Below are 20,790 nucleotides of genomic sequence, written 5' to 3'. Positions count from 1 at the left end.
CAAGGTTCCAGATAGTGTCAGAATGCATGCTAGTTTGGCATGAGTGGTTGTCAACCCTCAGCTCTAGGAGGCATGTAGAGAGCTCCACAGCCTCTGAGGCCCCTGCCAGTCCTGTGTTTGTTTGGCTCAGAGGCTGAGTGTCCCAGCTCTGGGTGAAAACGTAGCAAGGAAGGCCTGGATTACAGTCAGCCAGGGGTACAGCTGTACCTTAATTTGACCTATGACCTCCTTGGAACCACAAGTTATTTCTTGCCCTACTTTGGGCACCAATTTGTTGCAGTTGCTGTTGTTGTTCTTATCACTATTATTATTATTATTATTATTATTATTATTATTATTGTTGTTGTTGTTGTTGTTGTTTATTATTATTATGGTTTGCTTCACCTCCTTGATGCCTATCTATTTATTAGGGGTTTCTAGCCAACTTAGACCATATCATTCCCAAATAAAAGACACAAAAACCTTTAGATTTATAATAAGCTTAAAAATATTAGAACTAGGACCTTGAGAGCTTGTTTGGAGGTTCTAGCAGGGGAGCGCAGCTACTCATATACCCTTGACCGAAGACCGGTCCTCCTCTACTCAGGGAAGGTCATCCTCTTCGACCGAGCATGCAGCTTCGGGAGGGACACACATGGAGCAGTGAGGGAGGAAGGGGACACCCGCCTAGTAAGCCAGATCAGCTGAATCAACCCTGGAGATCAATGGGATGACAGATGTCACAGCCAAACTCCGGTGGCAGCAGATGCTGGTGAGGATGTGGAGAAAGAGGAACACGCCTCCATTGTTGGTGGGATTGCAAACTGGTACAACCACTCTGAAAATCAGTCTGGAGGTTCCTCAGAAAATTGGACATTCCACTACCTGAGGACACAGCTATACCTCTCTCAGGCAAATACCCAAAAGATGCATAAAATACAAAAATAAAATACAACAAAGACACATACTCACTATAGCCAGAAGCTGGAAAGAATCCAGATGCCCTTCAACAGAGGAATGGATACAGAAAATGTGGTACATCCACACAATGGAGTAGTAAATCAGCTATCAAAAACAATGACTTCATGAAGTTCACAGGCAAATGGAATGAACTAGAAAATATCATCCTGAGTGAGGTTACTCAATCACAGAAAAACACACTTGGTATGCACTCATTGATAAGTGGATATTAGCCAAAAGCTCGAATTATCCAAGACATAATCCACAGACCACAGGAAGCTCAAAAAGAAGGATGACCAAAATGCGGATGCTCCCACTCCTTCTTAAAAGGGGACAAAATATCCATAGGAGGGGATATGGAGACAAAGTTTAGAGCAGCGACTCAAGGAATGGCCATTCAGAGCCTGACCCACATGTGGCCCATACACACACACACACACACACACACACACACACACACACACACACACAGAGCCACCAAAACTAGATAAGATTGATGAAGCTAAAAAATGCATGCTGAAAGGGACCGGATATAGATCTCTCCTGAGAGACACATCCAGACACACACACACACACACACACACACACACACACACACACACACACACACAGAGCCACCAAAACTAGATAAGATTGATGAAGCTAAAAAATGCATGCTGAAAGGGACCGGATATAGATCTCTCCTGAGAGACACATCCAGAGCATGTCCAATACAGAGGTCAGTGCTAGCAGCAAACCACAGAACTGAGAATAGGACCCTCTTTGGGGGAATTAGAGGAAGGATTGAAAGAAGGAGCTTGCAACCCGATAAAAACAACAATGCCAACCAACCAGAGCTTCCAGGGACTAAACCACTATCAAAAGATTATACATGGACTGACCCAGGGTTCTAACTGCATGTGTAGCAGAGAATAGCCTTGTTGGGGTACCAGGGGAAGGGGAAGCCCTTGGTCCTTGGGAATACCTGTATGGGGGAGGGGGAGGGGAGGGAATGGTGGCTTATGGACAGGAAACCAGGAAGGGGAATAAAGAAAAAAATATTAGAACTAGGAAAGTATCAACTCTCTATACTATTTTGTCTATTTTTTGGTGGTAAGCCCTGAGACAAGTACTTTACCAACTGTCTTCCCAGTCCTTATATAGTCCCTTTCTAATTTAAGACCATCATTTAGTAGTTAAAGAAGATTGTACTTATAAAAGAAAGAAAAACATTTCAAAGAAACAGTTATTAAACAGTTTCATACAATTGACAAAAAACTTAGGAGTTAATTTAAGTTGAAAATTCTGATTAAAAACTAAAGGTTCTAGTTAACATGAAAATTATGTAAATTATATATATATATATTAAAATGCTCAGCAATAATAGTAAGAGGTTTCTTCTTATCTCTGCTTTTATATATAAAAAATTGTAAGCCCCAAAAATTCAAAGATAAATGGTGAAGGCACTTCGACAAGTAAGAATAAACAAAACAATGATATTTTTCTTGAATAATACAATTGAAATTAACTCTCCTGACAAAACTAGTCATCTATTTTAAGTAATTCTTATAATTGTAACTCACTGATGAAGAGGCAGTCTAAGCCTAAACATTCAAAACACAGTTTGTAAGTATTCACAAATACAGCCTCACATTTCATAAGATACTCACCAAAGTGCTTTATCACAGAAAATGTTGCAGAAGTGATCAGAATTGGATGCTTAATCAGATCAGTTTACTGAGAGTATTTCAGGTATAACTTATAGTTTTATAGATATAAAGACATGAGAAACTAGAAACACTGTATACAATTGGTAACAGTTTAAAATTTCAACATTAAACAAATAATTCTTCCCCAAATAATTAGAAAATGCAATATAATTTCAACAAAAATTGTTGCTAGAACTACTTGTTAGTTTTAAACTTGATAAAGTGACTCTGGTTGCTGATAACAGGTAAGAAAGGTAAAAATAGCAAACAAATTTAGAAGACAAAAAATAAAAGAGGACCAATATGGAGAGGAGCATAAGGTCTTTGTGCAATAAAAACCATTCTTTAAAAGTTGGAAAAGCAAAATAACGTGGTAATGCTACAAGCACAAAGAAGAAAGCACCTCCCAAAGAAAGTGCCAGGACTCAGACATGGCATCTGACAACAGGACACCTAGGCCAAGGTAGCAGACCATGAGAAGAAAGGAATTTTGGGGGAAGGAGTAAGAATGTGCTACACCACTGAAGGAAAGGAAGATTAATTCTTAATCCATTCATTTAATTTTTTACATTATACCACGTATTTAGTTGTCTGCACACATGCGTGCATGTGTACATTCATGTGCCATAGCACTCATGTGAAGAACAACCTGTGGGAGTCAAGGGTCAAACAGGTCATCAATCTTGACAGCAAAACCATATCAATGGCCTCTTTCTTGTTTTTTAAATCAACTATGTAGGAGGAAGGAGGAATCAAAAAAAAAAAAAGAGTATAGACTGTGACAAAAAGAATCTAATTGTATTTAAAACATATCATAAACTCTATAAGAAGGAGGGGACATAATTTTGGAAATAATGTTATGATTATAAATAATACATAACTATATGAACACTGTCTAGGAGCTGATAATGGGTTGGTTTTTATTTACAAGATATTGATGAACAATTCTAAAACTATATTTATGCACAGACTACATCAAACCATGCACTGTAGATTTGCTGGAAATGGAGATTTCATTTAAACCATGGAAAAGCCAGAATGAAGAATGAATCTAGAATGTAATTCTAGTTTACAATCTTGTAGGCAAAAAATTTTTCTCAGCTTACTTTAATAAGTGTTCAACCTCTCCTCTAGCCCATCACCCACTAAAGGTATTAGAAAAGTTATGGACATGGGAGAAGTAGACCTGTTTAACAATATTTCTTAGGGGGAGATTTTAATCTTCTTTGTCAGGCTATCAGCAGTTCAATCCAGCAGCAGACACCACACTTGAATCAACAGCTGCAGTCCACTTCACTTGGCAGACACTGCACACAAACCAACAGCTATAGTCTAGTCCAATCAATGGACACGATCCATGAATCAGCAAGGGCAGTTCAATACAAAAGAAACTGCAAGGCTCCCCAACCAGCAAGAAGCCACAGGAACCTCACAAGAATTTCTTTGGCAAGTTCCTCTCTATGAAGTCACCATAAGCAGAGCTCAGCAATGCAATGAAAGCTGAACCAATACATGTGTGTCTACAGTGAAGACTAGTGAGGTGGAACAAGGCAAACCAATGCTCTACCTCCCACTGTCTGTGGGGTCATATTTATTTTCCTTCTAATCATTATGTACCCTTTCACATCTGCTTAAGCATAGCATCCTTTCACCTGTGTGCCGCAAACTGACTTTGCAAAAAAACCAAAGTTTCCATTTCGCAGTCCAAACATTGACACAAAACCATTTAAAAGTACTAACTTAATATGCAGAAATAACTATAATTATGCACATATGAGTTATAATCAATAATTTCATTTTCTAATTCCAGAAAGGGCTTAACGGCAATCATATACCAGTGGTATTCAGTCCCCAGATCTTGGTTTAGAATATCATTCTTCAATAAAAGAAACCCGGTCTCATAAAAATGGCTGATTCCAGCATTGGGCCTAATATATAAAATGAACGTGAAGCATATTTATAGGGCCATAAAGTAAAAAAGTACTCGGAAAAGAAGAAATCAAGTATTTTGAAGGGACATTGAAGTCTATATAGCCAAGAATATTTAAGACAATAATGATAAAATTGTATAAAGCTATAAGCCAAAGTACAAAACCAATATCCCTGAGTCCATAGGTACACATGCATGCATACACACATGCATACACACATGCATACACACACACACACACACACACACACACACGCACGCACACACACGGATGAGTGAATGAATGATGAGAAGAGATAAATCACCCAAATAACAAAAACAACAAAAATCCCAGGGGTGGATAATTAAGTTGTTACAGCATTGGCCTAGCATGCACAAGGTCCATGTTTCAATCCCCACCACTAGAGAGGGAAATAATAATCTATGTAGAGATTCATCCCATAAAACTAGAGATTAATTACCAACCCTTAAGTACAAACCACTGGTACAATTTAAACACACACACAGTCTACTAAAGGAAACAAAACTTCTGACATTGGGTTAGGGGTACAGTTTAATAAAAAAAGCACCATCTGATTAGCATGTGGCCCTGGGATTTGGTCCCTAGAGTAAAACAAAAAACAAAAACAGAAATAAAACAAAACAAAACAAAAAAACCCTCTGGTGTAAAAATCTATGCATCTATGATGTAAAGAAAAAGAAAAATAGGAGTATGTATATGGATGCAGGTCAGAGGACAATTTGAAGGAATCAGTGTTCTCCTTCCATTATGTGGGTACCAGAGAACAAAATCAGAATAAAAGACTTGGTGGCAAGTGCCTAATCCACTGAGCTATCTAATCACCTCTTCCCCTTTATTTCTTATAATTCTCAAAGGGAGAAACTCAAACAACTGAAAAACACAAAGCAATGTTGTTGTAAATATATATTAATAAAAAAGTGTGGTTGTCTTTTACCTCGCTAGGTCCTGCACCGCAGTGCCCAAGATATCTGCTAGATATCTGGGCGGAAACACATCCCAGCCGCACTTTCCTACACTCAAACCCCCACATAAAAGAATACACAACACAATAATCTTAGATCCAATTGATATGATATAACTGCCCACTTAAACATACAAAGCCCGGTACCATCCATCCCTTAGGAACATTGATAACAACCTGTAAATACACAGAGCAGAATCTTTTTTTTTTTTCTTCATACTGATGCTTTAATTTATAGTCTTGCACTATAGATACTGTGCCATTGAGATACATGTCCAGTCCTTTGCTACTCAGACTGGCCTTGAACTTCTTTTTTTTTTTTTTTTTTTCTATGAGGTTTTTTTTTTACACAGAGCAGAATCTTAACATCACCTGCCATGGCTTCTCCCCTCTCTCTATTCCTGTCTCTCCTTCTCTTCCAGTCTCCTCCTCTTCCTTCAAACTTCTCTCCTGCCCATCCTTCCTTCTCCTCCAATGACAGGCCTCCTTCTGTCCTGTACCTGCCCCTCACCTGTACTTTACAAATTCAATGGGGAGAAGGTTCTGGTGAAGTCACCTGATTCCTGAGTATGTAAAAGGGCAGCTGTCCTTGGGGCAGTGGAATTAGCATCAAAATACAGATAACTCCAGGGCAAACCACAACACAAAGTTCATCAGGGAAATGTAAATAAAAACTACTTTGAGATTTCGTGTTACACCCATCAGTATGAGTAAGATAATAAAACAAGTGACACCTCATGCTGGGGACAATGTGGAGTAAAGGGATCTATCATGGATTTCTGGTGAGAGTGCAAACTTGTACAGCCACTATGAAAAACAGTGCAGTGGTGTTGTTGTAAAGTTATATTTATTGGCCTTCTTTTTACCCATTAGGTCCAGCACTGCAGTGCCCCATGATATCTCGTAGATATCTTGCCAGAATCACACATCCCAACTCTCTGGCAGCCCAGTGTCTGTGCCGCCACACATTCTCCCAAACTCAATTCTCCACAAGAAAGAACCACAACACAATAACCTCTGATCCAATTGATAAGACATAATTGTCCTAAAACATACAAACCCTACACTTCCATCCTGTAAAACCACAGGTGGATCTTAACATCAGCCTCCATGTTCTCTCTGCAGCTTCTCTTCTGTCTCCTCCAGCTCCTCCACTTCCCTCAAACTTTTCTCCCGCCATCCTTCCTTCTTGTCCTATGACAGGCCTCCTTCTATCTTGTACCTGCCTTCACCTGTGCAATGCAATCATCCCACACACTGGTTCTGAAAAGAAAATTATACAAATTCTAGGTTTAGAAATATAAAAATTAAAAGAATAAACCCCAAAAGGCCACAGACCCAGGGCTAAGCCCTGCAGCCAGGACTAGCAGGCCATAAAGATAAAAGAGCACAAGAAACACTGTCCAGGCAGGACTGACAAGCCATAAAGAAAAGGAATGCAGGAACCAGCCTGAGTTAATGGGACTGATTCATGGGACGTCTAGCAGAAAGACATCTCCCCCCAGCTCACTCAGAGCCATCCTCCAGACCCTGATAAGCCCCTGACTTCTAACATGTACTCTTTCTGCTTTGTTCTCACTGCTATGTTTGAATGAGCCAATTGTATGTAACCATGCCAAAACCCCCTAGCCTTCTCTATATAATCCTCTGACTTTTGAGTTTCGGGGTCGACACCTCTGTCTCCTGCGTGGGATATGTGTCGGCCCGGAGATCTCTGTAATAGGTCTCTGTAATAAACCTCGCCTTTGCTTATTACATCCAAAATGGTCTCTCTGTGTCTGGGGTCCGCGATTTCCCAAGACTTGAGTAAGGGTCTCTCTGCGTGGGATCTTTCATATTTATGGGGGCTCGTCCGGGATCTGCGCGACTACCCCAGACTCCGAAGACCCCTTGGAGGTGAGTTGGATGTTTGTCTGAGTGTTTCTGTGTGAGCGGCGCCGCAATTGTCAGTCTGTGTCTGTCTCTGTTTTGGTTCCGCCGTGTGTGTATATATGTGTGTCTTAGTACTGGTCAGTGTTAAGAGGGCAGATGGGTATTCCTGCCCTGTGGTAAGAGGGTGGATGTGTATTCCTGCCCTGTGCTAGGAGGGTGGATGTGTATTCCTGCCCTGTAGGAGAGTGGATGTGTATCCCCACTCAGTGCAGCTGCCTTTGTGGTCCGTGAGGACCCCCTGGCTGCGGAAGGGGGGACGCCCCGGGCCCGCAAGGCTGCAGCCCCTGGAAGACGTTCCACGGGCGGAGAACAGTCGGGAGAGCCCGGCTATGGACAGTCAGGAGGACCTGACTCTGGTTTTCTGGAACAAAGGAGATGGAATGCTCCTTTTACCTAGGCGGGAGTGGACGAGGAATCCCACTCCGTCAGAGGTCGAGTTCGGCTGCCTATTTAAATATAGGCACGGACAAGTGTGCTTAGTCGTTAGGACAAGAGGACACTCTGGAATCCTGTTGGGAGGTGGAATCAGATGGTCCATCTCATCCCAAAAGCAGCTAAGGTTAAGCTGCAGTTTGGGCCACGTACTGAAGGTACCAGGCATCTGTGAAAGTTGGTTATAAGATGCTTTGTCTTGATATTGTTTGTCTGGCTTGTTTTCTGTGGTATTGTCGAGTGTCTTTTTGGCTTTTGTTTCGTTTTTAAATTTAGACTGACGACTGTGTTTAAAATCTTGGACTGACGACTGTGTTTGAAATCATGAAACTGTTTGCTTTGTTCGTCATAGAGTTTTACTTGGTCCTCTTGGTGCTTAAGTTAAGAGTTAAAAATAATTTGCTTGAGAAAAATTGTTTTCTGCCAGGGAGTTTTGTCTTTCTCTCTTGAGCCTCCTCCCCAAGGAGAGAGGCCCCTCCCTTTACTCCCCTTGATCAGCCTAGCTGCTGTTAACAGTTGTGTAAATAGACATTAACAAAAACCTTGAGGACAAAACCTCTCCTAAATAAAAAAGTTCCCCAGATTAGGCCTCCGGTATAAAACAAGTATAGTGAGTAAGAAACTTAATTTTATGGACCCCGCTCTAGTGGCGGTGTGTTGGTTGATAGCCAACGTTAAGTTTTTAAAACATAGTGTTTTATCTGTGCTTGTGCTCGCAACACACAGTAGGGGGGAGCGAAATTAGCTGCGGAGCTGCTACAGCGAGCATGGGGACTTCTCAAGTCTCACCCAATTTTTCTGGCTCTTCAGGAGCTGTTTAAAAGAAAAAGGTTTAGGATAAAAAGAAACACTACAAAGAGATTTCTTAGTGAATTGCTACACCTTGGTTTGCGATCTCTGGGAATCTCACGGTGGACAGCTGAGATAAGCTGAAAAAGGATTTAAATTTTGCTTGAGAGCAAGGAATCTTAAAGGCGGAGTTTCAGCCGGTATGACACTTAGTGCTTAGCTGCCTAAAAGATCAGAAATGCTGTCAACAGGCTATAAAAAAGGGACAGGCTGTGTTAAAAATGCTACATAAAGAATAATCTAAAAAGGCTGAGAGTGAGGTGGGAGAGGACTCTAAGAAAAACAAGAACAAGAAAGGAATTTCTGCTTTTAGTGACCAGACCTTCAACTCTTGCTCACAGAAAGAGGGTGCTCATTAGGAGAAGTTCTTTAAGGAGCCTGCCTTATCTGCTGGCCCTATTCCAAGAGAGGAGTCAGTCTCCGGCATTAAATTACTTTTCTCACTGGTCATCATTAGCATGGAGAATGCCTTTGATCCTATCCCCACAGCAGCCAGTTCCTGCCCCTGTGGTAGAAATGTCCCAGGTTGGGGGACAGAGAAGCCCCTAAAATAGTTTCAAAGAATCTACAACAAACTGTAAAGAACTTTGTTTTGTTTTGCCAGTTTGAATTTAGAATTCAGGCTTTGGCTGTGGCCGAGGTCAGGATTAATGTTTTCGTTTCCATGGGCCCTTAGCCCACTGAGACAGTTTGGTAAAGGACTACTACTACAGTCCTGATATTCAGAGACATGGAGAGAGCTATAGTTTTTTTATTAAAGGTTGGTACTATAGTATTAACAATCTCTTTATTAGATATAAGAGACAAGAAGCCCCAGGTGAACTGGTTACAATTCTTTTGTCAGCTGCTTAGTATCTAACACCCAGGTTCTACCGTCTCTCCATCCTTTTGTTATTAGTTCTTACTAGAAGCCTAGTGTCCTTCAGAGGCTGGGTTTATTGAGAGACAGAGCCACTGAGCTGGCACTAAAAAAAGGTACTCCTTAAGGGAAAATCTAAGTCCAGAGAGACAGCCGGTAACAGATAGGCTGCCCCTCTGCTCACTTTTCTGTTTCACAGACACAAGGTCTTTTTGTCCCAAGAAAGCCTCCTGGCTTAGCTGTGTGACTAAATGCTATTTGCCCTCTTCAGTGGACCTCTATTCTCAAGATTCCCTTGTTTTCTCACCATCCCATTTGAGATGCTTGTTAGTAACCGTTACAGGTCTTCTTTACCACCGAGGAAAGACGGAATCCTACTAGAGGCCAGAAAAAGTGTTCCAGAGATGGATAGAAGGCCCTCACTTCTGCCTGCTCTCTTCAGACGCCTAAAGGTAGGGAGTGCCAGGTCTGCTGCCAGGCTCCAAGGGTGGGTCTCTGAGGGGCTAGAAAATGCCCCACCAATCTGGCTAAGATAAAGAAAGGATATAAAAAAAAAAAGTTACAAAAATTTAAAAGGTTAAGTTGCTGAGAGTTAGTGTAAGTTACAGAGAAAGTAAGGTTAAAAAAGAAAGAGGTAAAAAGAACAGAAAGCTAGGGAAGAAAAGAGACAAAAAAAAGAAGTTAGAGAGCTAAAGAGAGATAAAAGACAAGAGAGGAACATATACTGGCCACAGTAGTTAGGGAACCTAGGAAGATAGTACCTGACAACAGAAGAGAATTCCTGGCTAAAGATCAGTGTGCCTAATACAAAGAAAAAGGACACTGGGTCAGGGACTGCCCAAGAAAGAACAAGAGGGGCCACTGGAGAGCTTCTTGGTCCTAGAGTGCTGGACAGGGACCCAATGCTCTGTGCTCCTATGCCCCCCAGTGGGCCAATATCCAAAGACCTTGAGTGCAAGGAGCTACTGGCAACGAACAATACTTATGGACTGCCCGAAGAACAGTGGACCTTGGCGTGGGCCGGGTAACCCACCCACTAATTCATGGTCATCCCTGACTGCCCCTATCCCTTGCTCATGAGAAAATTGCTCTCCAAATTGGCTTGCGTGGGCTAAAATGGCTAGATGAGGCCATGTGTATACATATCTATAGACTGTGTATGTGGAGCTTAAGACCTGTCTCAGTACACCAGTAACTGATGCTGGGAGATAAATGGCTTAGTGCTTTTCTGCTTGGAACACATCACTCCTGCCAGCCGGGCACTAACAATTATCACCCAATCCAGGACTTAAACTGTGATAGAGTGGCTGATAGAGTGTCCAAAGATGGGACCACTGGTCAGCAGCCATGGACTAGATTCTCCACCGGTTGGGGACAATCTGGTCACCTTGCTGCCCAATCCGGACCTGGAGCCACCACAGCACGAGTGTCAAACACTGACAGAAGCACATGGGTGGAGGAAAGACCTGTGCGACTGGCTGATTGACCCCTGCTGAAAGCCGAGGACCTTGTCCACAGACGGGAACAGTTCTCTTCATGAATAAAGGTCAGAGATAAGTGGGTGCTGCCATGGTGGACAACACAATGTCATCTGGGATGGCTGAACCTCTACCCCCCCAGCACATCAGCGCCACAGATGTCTTTGCCATCTCTTAGATGCCCTGATGAAGCCAACAACTGTGAGTACTATTCATTGCTCAGGATATCAGGAGGGAAGTGATTCAGTGACATGGGACAATAACAAAACAGATAAAGTGGCTATGCAGGAGCCTATCCTGGTTACAGGCCTACAAGAAACAGCCACTGAGAACTAGGATCGGACTAAGGGATGGCCTCACTTAGAATGTACAACAGAAGAAAAGGCCCAAGTTGTTTAAAAGATAAAAGGACAATGACACACTTGGGGAGAAAGCTGTACCCCCCCCCCCCAGAGAACAAACAAAAGACTCACTTTGCCAAATTAAGAAATAGACTCATTTAAGAGATAAGAAGTTTGTCCAAATAGTTAAAATATATATAATAGACTTTAAGATTTTAGCCAAGAGAGACAGTAAAAAGTATAAGATACGTTAGTAAACAAATGCTTAACAAACAAACAGGACAAAGAGACCTAGAGAGTTTAACGAAAAGTTGAAGTGAACTTCACTGAGATAAAACCAGAAAAATATAATCACAAGTATCTCCTAGTGCTTGTAGATACTTTTTCAGGAATAGATAAAAGCTTTCCTCACCAAACGAGAGACGGCCTCTACAATCATCAAGAAGATACTGAAAGAAATCTTCCCCAGGTCTGGAATGCCCAAGGTAATCTGGTCAGACAACGGCCCTACTTTCGTTGCCAAGGTAAGCCAGGGTGTGGCCAAGTATTTAGAGGTCGATTAGAAATTACATTATATTTACAGACCTCAAAGTTCAGGACAGGTAGAGTAAATAAATAAAACTCTAAAAGAGACCCTAAACAGATTGACCATGGAGACTGGCACAGACTGGGTGACACTCCTTCCCTCTTGCTCTCTTCAGAGCAAGAAATACCCCTTCCAGATTCAGCCTTATCCCCTTTGAAATCTTATATGGGGCCTCAGCTCCCCTGACTGTATTAGATGATGTTACTGAACCAACATGTCATAGTAATAATGATTTGTGTGCCAGGCTAAAAGACCTACAGGTGATACAGAAAGAAATCTGCTCACAGCTGACAGCAGCCTATGCCCCGGAGACCCCTGAGACATCCCATCAGTTCCAGGTCGGAAGCAGCTACACTGAGCCCAGACACTCGAGCCTCGCTGGAAAGGACCGTACCTGGTGCTGCTGACCACCCTGACAGCCGTCAATTCTCAGCCCTCACCAGCCATGTACTTACTAGCTGTTAGGGCTGAGAGCTGGGACCTAGAGGGAAATTCAGTCATGTTTGTCCTGGGTTCCATCGAGATAGGTGTGGGGATAGGCTTGATTTCTATTACAAATGATGTAACATTACATATGTTAGTACTCCTAACACTTCTTGGGATTGTGCCTCAGGGATCACAACCTATATAAGTTTAGAAGTTCTGAAAGACAGTCATGACCTTGGTGTATAGGTTCAGATAGTGTCCAGATTAGAATCCTGATGCTAAAGACTTTTTAGCTGACCTCCAAAAATACCTAACCTCCCTCTCAGAGGTAGTCCTTCAAAATAAAAAAAGATTAGACCTGATATTCCTTAAAGAAGGAGCCTGTGTGCTACACTGAAAGAATGTTGCTTCTATACAGACCATTCAGGAGTAATTAAAGACTCCATAAATAAACTTAGAAAAAGGTTAGACAAAAGACAGACAGAAAAACACATCAGAGATAGTTCGAGAGCTAGTTTAGTAGATCTCCCTGGATGACTACCCTACTCTCTGCTACAGCTGGGCCATTATTAATAATTTTCTTGGTTTTAGTTTTTGGCTCCTGCGTGACAAACAGGTTAATTGCTTTTGTTAAAAATTGAGTGGGTGCTGTGCGGTTGATGATTGTGAGACAACAATACCAGTCAGTTAGGACAACTGGTGAGACCAAATACGAGACTTGATATCAAAATTCTAAGATTAGAATTATTTAGTAGGAGAAGACGGGAATGAAAAGAAAATTATACAAATTCTAGGTTTAGAAATATAAAAATTAAAAGAATAAACCCCAAAAGGCCACAGACCCAGGGCTAAGCCCTGCAGCCAGGACTAGCAGGCCATAAAGATAAAAGAGCACAAGAAACACTGTCCAGGCAGGACTGACAAGCCATAAAGAAAAGGAATGCAGGAACCAGCCTGAGTTAATGGGACTGATTCATGGGACGTCTAGCAGAAAGACATCTCCCCCCAGCTCACTCAGAGCCATCCTCCAGACCCTGATAAGCCCCTGACTTCTAACACGTACTCTTTCTGCTTTGTTCTCACTGCTATGTTTGAATGAGCCAATTGTATGTAACCATGCCAAAACCCCCTAGCCTTCTCTATATAATCCTCTGACTTTTGAGTTTCGGGGTCGACACCTCTGTCTCCTGCGTGGGATATGTGTCGGCCCGGAGATCTCTGTAATAGGTCTCTGTAATAAACCTCGCCTTTGCTTATTACATCCAAAATGGTCTCTCTGTGTCTGGGGTCCGCGATTTCCCAAGACTTGAGTAAGGGTCTCTCTGCGTGGGATCTTTCAGTTCCTCACTAAGATGGGGATCAATCAAGACTCAGCAATACTGCTCTTAGCCATACACCCAAAGGACACTTCATCCTACCACAAAAATACTTGCTCAACCATGTTCTATTCATAATAGCCAGAAATTAGAAACAACCTAGATATTCCCCCACAGAAGAATGAATGAAATATGGTGCATTTACACAATGGAGTATTAGTCAGTCATTTTTTAAAAAAATGAAATCATGAAATTTGCAGGTAAATAATAGAGCTAGAAAAATACTTTTGAGTGAGGCATCGCAGACCTAGAAAGGGAAATGTGGTATGCATTTGCTTAAACATGGATATTAGCTGTAAATCAACACTGTGCAAGCTAAAATCCAAGAGCCACAAAGGTCACATATAGGGACTAGTGGGAACAGATCAGGAAAAGTAAATAGAATATATAGCTATGGATGGATGGGGGGAGGGTTTGGAATGAGAAGATAAAATTTGGAGGAGCTGTTTTCCAAAGGGAGAAAAGTTGTCTGCAAATAGAGCTTTGTTCCAAAATCCCAAAGGTCTCTTCTGTGATTCACCTACAGAGGCCTGCCAGGGGCTCCAAACAGCACCTCTATCTGCCACCGACACCTCAAGTACCATCCGGTCTGCTGGATCACATGGTCCGAGAGGTAGAACAGCCTGCACAGCAGTCTGAACCTGATGAAGAGCCTTCTCCTGTTCCAGGCCCCCCACAAAGCTTTCCAAGTCACTTGATAAATGGGCCTGAGTAACACACCCAAGTGGGGAATGTGCTGTTGCCAGAATCCAAATAGATCCACTAAACGTTGTGTTTCTTTCTTGGTGTTGGGAGGGACCAGGTGCGATAACTTATATTTCATCTTAGAAGGAATATCTCTGCATACCCCACACTACTGGACTCCTAAGAATTTCACTGATGTAGATGGTCCTTGAATTTTGGTTGGGTTTATTTCCCATCCTCTGATACACACATATGTTACCAATGAGTCCAAAGTGGTTGCTACTTCCTACTCACTTGGTACAAACAAGATCCCTTCTAAGTTATGACATAGGTCAGGAGAGTTAATATATCCTTGAGGCAAAACTGTAAAAGTATACTGCTGCTGGCCCTGCCAACTGAAAGCAAATTGCTTCTGGTGGCCCTTATGGACAGGTACTGGAAAGAAGGCATTTGCTAGATCAATAGCTGTATACCAGGTACTGGGAGATGTGTTAATTTGCTCAAGTAACAAAACTACATCTGGTACAGCAGCTGCAATAGGAGTTATTACCTGATTTAGTTTTCTATAGTCAACTGTCATTCTTCATGATCCATCTGACTTCTGGACTGGCCAGGTAGCAGAGTTAATGGGAGATGTGGTGGGAACCACCACCCTGTGACTTTCAAGTTCTTGATGGTGGCAGTACTTCCTGCAATTCCTCCAGGAATACAATATTGTTTTTGATTCACTATTTCCTTTGGCAAAGGCAACTCTAAAGGTTTCCATTTAGCCTTTCCAAATATAATAGCCCTCACTCCACAGGTCAGGGTATCAATGTGAGAATTCTGGCAACTTCTTAGTATATCTATCCCAATTATACATTCTGGAACTGGGGAAATGACCACAGGATGTGTTTGGGGACCTACTGAACCTACTGTGAGTCAGACATCAGGCAAAACTCCATTAATCACCTGCCTTCCATAAGCCCCTACTTTAACTGGAAGGCCACAATATTTCTTGGTATCTCCTGAGATCAGTGTTAATTCAGAACCAATATCCAACAGACTTCAGAAAGTCTTATTATTTCCTTTCCCCCCGTGTACAGTTACCCTTGTAAAAGGCCATAGGTTTCTCTGGGAAAAAACTGGAGAAAGGCTAACAGCAAAACTTTTAGATGTCTTATCAAGATCCTTCCTTAGGGAACCTGGCCACCTCTTCATTAAAGGGGTTCTGGATCTACAAACTGGCTCAAATCTGGAAATTGATTCACTGGCCAAGACTGCCTTTTGCCACTATCCAAAGTAGCCTATCTTTCATTTATTTGAGAATTTTTCTGCTTATACGGATCAAACAGATAGGCAATAGGCTTCCTATCTATTTTATGCCTGGAAAAAGACTTGGAAGGTATCTTGAGACTGCATGTAAAAGTAAAGGTGAATCAAAGTACTATTATAGACATTATTATGTTTAAGGTGTGTCTTCATTGGTACACTTACACAGGTTGTGATATTCACCTGGTCAGCTTCCAGGACAAACATCATTGAGGCCCTGGCATCCTCACTTCCAACAGTATTTAACTATTTAATGAATATTTCACAAAACACAAACCCTGTGAGTGGTCTTTATGTTCAATATGCTGTATGCATGCAAAATCTTACTCATATAAAACTAAGCTGGCTCTCACTGCCATCATGAACAAAGTGTCTCTGCTCGAGTGGATACAGTTTCTATGAACTCTGTGCAAATCACTAATGCTGCAGAAACTTAAAGGAAATATCATCTGAATGTGAACATTTGAAGTTCACTCTGTGCATTTGCCAGAGCAGAAAGAGTAACCAGCATGCCTTTAGAAAGATATGGGCTCTGTAGACTTGGAATGGAGACTAACAAAGTCACTAGCTCCTGTGCTAGGACCTTCAAACTTGATCTTCAATCAAACTTTGGATGAAAAAGATGAAGAACCTGACAGTGATTTCATAACACTGACCACAAAGTTACAGAGGAAAGTATGAAGAACCAACATTTCAGAATTTCATACAAGAATTAATGGCATAAAACTAAAAGAGAAACAACTGGATAGCTTCCATTTCCTTTGGGAAATCTCATTTGTTCTAGAAATATGAAACTCTGTATCTCTATAGAAAGAAACTCTTCAATGTGATTCAAGTTTTCTTCTGCAGAGTAGCTTCTCTTGTGAGAGGAATCAAAAATGAAGTCAGAGTTAGAAGACGTGGAGCTGGTAATCAAATTCCAAGGCTCTGCTTTGTGTGTGTTCAAGAAAGGATGATCAGTGCTCTGGAAGCTGATTACTCTTCAGCCTAAAATTTTAAGTTGTGTCACTTGAGCTTACTTCCTGTGAATAGAACAGAACTTATCCTAATAATGAGTTTGGATCTCTATTAAGCTGGATCCACAGACCCAGCTCCCCTAGCATTGTGTACTTCACTTTGCACCTTACATTACTGTCTATCCTTATAGCAGAAGTAAAGGGGGAAACAAGTTTGCACCAAGTGACTCAGTGGAGTGCCCTTGGCAACCAGTTAGTGTCATCGTGGGATGTTCTCTGTACTAACTTACTAGAACACTGAAAAGAATTCTGTTTAGACAGTGACTTGGATAAAAGTTCTAATAAAAAACAAAACAAAACCCCAAAACACTGGTTCAAAAAGGTAACATTAAGAGTTAGAAGATTTGGAATTAGAAGAGTTAGGCTACAATCCTGGCTTTGCCAGTTATAATTTGGATTACACTTTAGGCAGGCTACTTAAATTCTCTATGACTCAGATTCAATAACTATGAAACAAGGATAGATGACCTAATTTTTAGTGAGTCTCAATGGAATTATGAGTACAATTTGAATTTTATGAAACAATAAACACAGGTAGATATGCAATCACTTTGCTATTTATGTACTAAAAAGTTGCTATAAATATAGTAAAAGCATCAAAATATCATTCTAAGGTTTTCAGTGAGCTGGCTCAGTGGTCAAAAGCACTAGAAACATAAGCCTTGCAACCTGAGTTCTATACTTGGCATCCACATAAAGGTGGAAAGAGAGAACCAACTACACAAAGTTGTCTACTGCCACGCATGCACCATTGTACGCTCACCCTCTCAAACATACATCATGCACACACATGCCAACACATGAACATACAAACAGATTCAACGATAACTTAAAAAAGAGTTCAGCCAGGTAAAAGGCTGTACACTTGCAATTCTAGTACTAGATAGGCTAAAACAAAATGAATCTGAGTTCAAGGTTAGCCTATCTGAACCCAATATAAATTGGTTTGATGTTTCAATGATTAATTTGCTTCCTCACATCACTGTGTAAATTTTACCAAAGGAAACTTTTAGTTTTGTAATGAACTCAACTATTACTCTGACTTTCTTCCTTTCCTGATGAGAATGCTACTTGAAAATGTCTCAGCTCTCTATGCCTTAGCTTCTGCTCATTTTTCTATTGAAGGCAGAGTAGTTTCTGTGCCTCATACTTACTAAACTTTGAACAAAGGAAGCATGAAAGACTCCCTAATGGCAAACACTGTGATTACATACATCTTCCATAAACCTTGTGAGTTCTTGGTTATACCTGAGAGCTGGGACCATGTGAGCTGGAATTGGGTCAGCCATCTATGTAGCAGTGACAAGAGTAAGCCAAACATCTGTTGACACAGGTATAGTTTCACTTATGAATAATAACTTGACTTATTATTATCACTTACTACAGTGATAGGTAGCAAACTATTCTGAGTTTTACTGACAACTAAGAGGAAAAACAAAACTACATAGTTCTTGGTAGAAGACTGATTAAATTGAGCTAAGTTTGGTAAGGCCAAATCCCAAAAGAGTGATTCATAAAAGTCAGAAAAGCCTGTGTCAAACAGATTACATTATCAAGCTTTATCAATGCAAAATACAGCCCTTGTGTCAATGGGAATAAGAGATATTTTGAGCCAAATATCAATGACCATGGTCTGGAGACATGGATTCAGGTTACCTTGTTCAAGTATGAAAACAGGCACATGAACTTTTATATTCATAGACCAAAAGCATATCATACACGAACATATTTTCCAAATACATTGGTGAAAATATCAGATATTTGGATTACAGAAAGACAGAAAATGCTCACTACCGGTTTTAGATGTTAACTGATGACATTCTTATCTTTGGGTTTCTGCAAGCTAACAGCCTATTACATTAGTAGCCTCCAAAACTTTTACCCAGTAGCTAAAAGGATGATAGCCCAGATACAGATGTGGGGGGTTGATAAATGGATATTATTTTTAAAAACTAAAGATAGTCCTAGATAATTTTGTCTATCTGTAACATTCCAGCATGCCAAAATCACAATGTTTAATTAGTCCATCAACTTCATAGAACCTATAATCTTAACATGAAACCACATCTGCAAAGAAACATGTTACTGAGTGCAACTTAAATCCATAACCCTGGGCCTCAATCACCCATCTTCATTTTACAATAGGCTATCTTGGCACTGGGACAAAGCTCAGTTAGTAAAAGTGTTTGCTACACCAGCATGAAGACCAAGTTTGGAATGACAGCACTGATGTTTCCTTGTCCACCACAGAATGAACTCTAAAACTTACTGGCCAAATAGCCTAGCCTAATCAATAAGCTCTAAGTTCATTGAGAGATTCTGCCTCAAAAATTAATGTGCAGAGTCTAAATAGATAGCTCAGGGGCTAAGAGCACACACCTCTTATAAGAGACCTGAGTTTAGTTCCTAGTATCCACATCAGGCAACAGATTACTACCTGTAACTCCTTCAGAGTAAAAACTGCTGCCAAGTATAGTTCAAGCTGACTATAGCACTGTTCAAGCTTTGAGCATTCAGTATGTAAAGTTAGGAAAACATGTACAATACCACATGGGCTTTATTTCCTCAAAAGTGAAATAATCCTGCTTAATGTTTTTTCTGTATTTATTATCTGTCTTTCCTCACAACATAACAAGCACTATAGAGAGAGGTACTCTGGTCCATGCTGTACTGCAAATATAAAGTCCAATTAATTAAAAAAATTCTCAAAAATAAGGATAATGAGAAGTGTGTTGTGTTGTTTTTTTAAAGATTAGGGGCTGGATAGATGGCTCAGTGGATAAGAGAACTTGTTGCCCTTTAAGAGAGCCCAGGTTTAGTTCCCACTATCAAGACAATGGCTTATAACCCTCTGTGTCTCTAATTCCATGGGATACAACTTTCTCTTCTGACCACTGAGAGCGCCAGGCATGCACATGGGTATGCAAGCAAAGCACTGATATATATATAAATACAAATTTTAGTTTTCAAAAAGATTAATGCAAATAAAAATTAATGCCTGTTGTTTATTTCCTTTTCCAGGCCAAAAGAGGGAGAGGGAGAGAGAATCTATAGCCTGAGTAATTTCCAAATACAGTTAAAACGGCAGGCTACTCTTACATATCACCTAGCATAATTAATAAAAATAAACAAAGACACTAGGTACAGTGGTGGATGCCTTTAATCCTAGCACTCAGGTGAAGCAGGCAAGCAAATCTCTGAGTTCCAGACTACCCAGAGCTACAGAGCTACAGTAAGACTCTGTCTCTAAATAAATAAATAAATAAATAAATAAATAAATAAATAAATAAGCAAGCCAGTGAAATAGCTTAGTGGGTAAGGATGCTTGCTGCCAAGACTGATAAGCTAAATTTAATCCCCAGAACCTACATGATGAAAGGGGAGAACTGACTCCCTCCCTCTGAACTCCATAGGCATAGGATAGTATATGCATTCCTCACGCACACAAATTAAAAAGTATGTAATAAATAAATATAGAATAAGTAAAGTATAAACACTTCCAGTATAAAGGGCAATATTGATAGATGTCTAGATGGAATACCATCTTAGCATCCTTAATAGGAGAGGTACTTATTTTAGGACTACAGAAAACAAATCACTTATTACCATTCTCCCATTTTCCTATTTTAGTTTATATATACAGCCTCCCATAGCTTGCATTTACTTTACCTGTATGAATTAACATCTGCAAACATTCTACAGCATTGTGATAAGCTGCTTCATGAATTGGCATCCATCCCCTGTTATCAGCAACATCCACACTTCGACCTTTTTTGAGCAGTTTCCTTAAAATTTTAACATTGCCTTCTCTGGCAGCAAGTCCAACTGTAGAACATGTGTCTGAATAAGCCTCTGTAAAATCCATCTTTTTGATCAGTCTATAAAACAAGACAGGAAGACAGTGCTGTAGTCAGTAAAATAACACTGAACTAGATATTAGACCACCACAGTAGACCTGTC

The 20,790-nt window shown here is 40.7% G+C and overlaps 1 protein-coding gene and 1 long non-coding RNA gene across 13 annotated transcripts in view; one reads left to right on the top strand and one right to left on the bottom strand.

The window, feature by feature from the left end:
- Asb3 (ankyrin repeat and SOCS box-containing 3) overlaps positions 1-20,790 on the bottom strand; it is a 101,678-nt gene that overhangs the window by 41,995 nt on the left and 38,893 nt on the right. For 11 of the 12 annotated variants that reach the window (NM_001108864.1, XM_087583990.1, XM_087583991.1 and 8 more), the window contains 1 exon segment: positions 20,500-20,708. The exons of the other annotated variant lie outside the window; for it this stretch is intronic. In NM_001108864.1, the coding sequence (NP_001102334.1) occupies positions 20,500-20,695 (196 nt within the window). In that variant the 5' untranslated portion in view covers positions 20,696-20,708. 12 annotated transcript variants of the gene reach the window in all.
- On the top strand, positions 7,386-13,064 carry LOC148001502 (uncharacterized). The gene is made up of 2 exons (XR_015637677.1): positions 7,386-7,436; positions 12,262-13,064. It is a non-coding gene; the product is annotated as an uncharacterized LOC148001502 (long non-coding RNA).

Source organism: Rattus norvegicus, chromosome 14 (genome assembly GCF_021556685.1).
Source record: "Rattus norvegicus strain SHRSP/BbbUtx chromosome 14, alternate assembly SHRSP_T2T, whole genome shotgun sequence".
In the NCBI taxonomy this organism is placed as follows: domain Eukaryota; kingdom Metazoa; phylum Chordata; class Mammalia; order Rodentia; family Muridae; genus Rattus; species Rattus norvegicus.
This window is presented reverse-complemented; position numbering and strand designations above follow the sequence as displayed.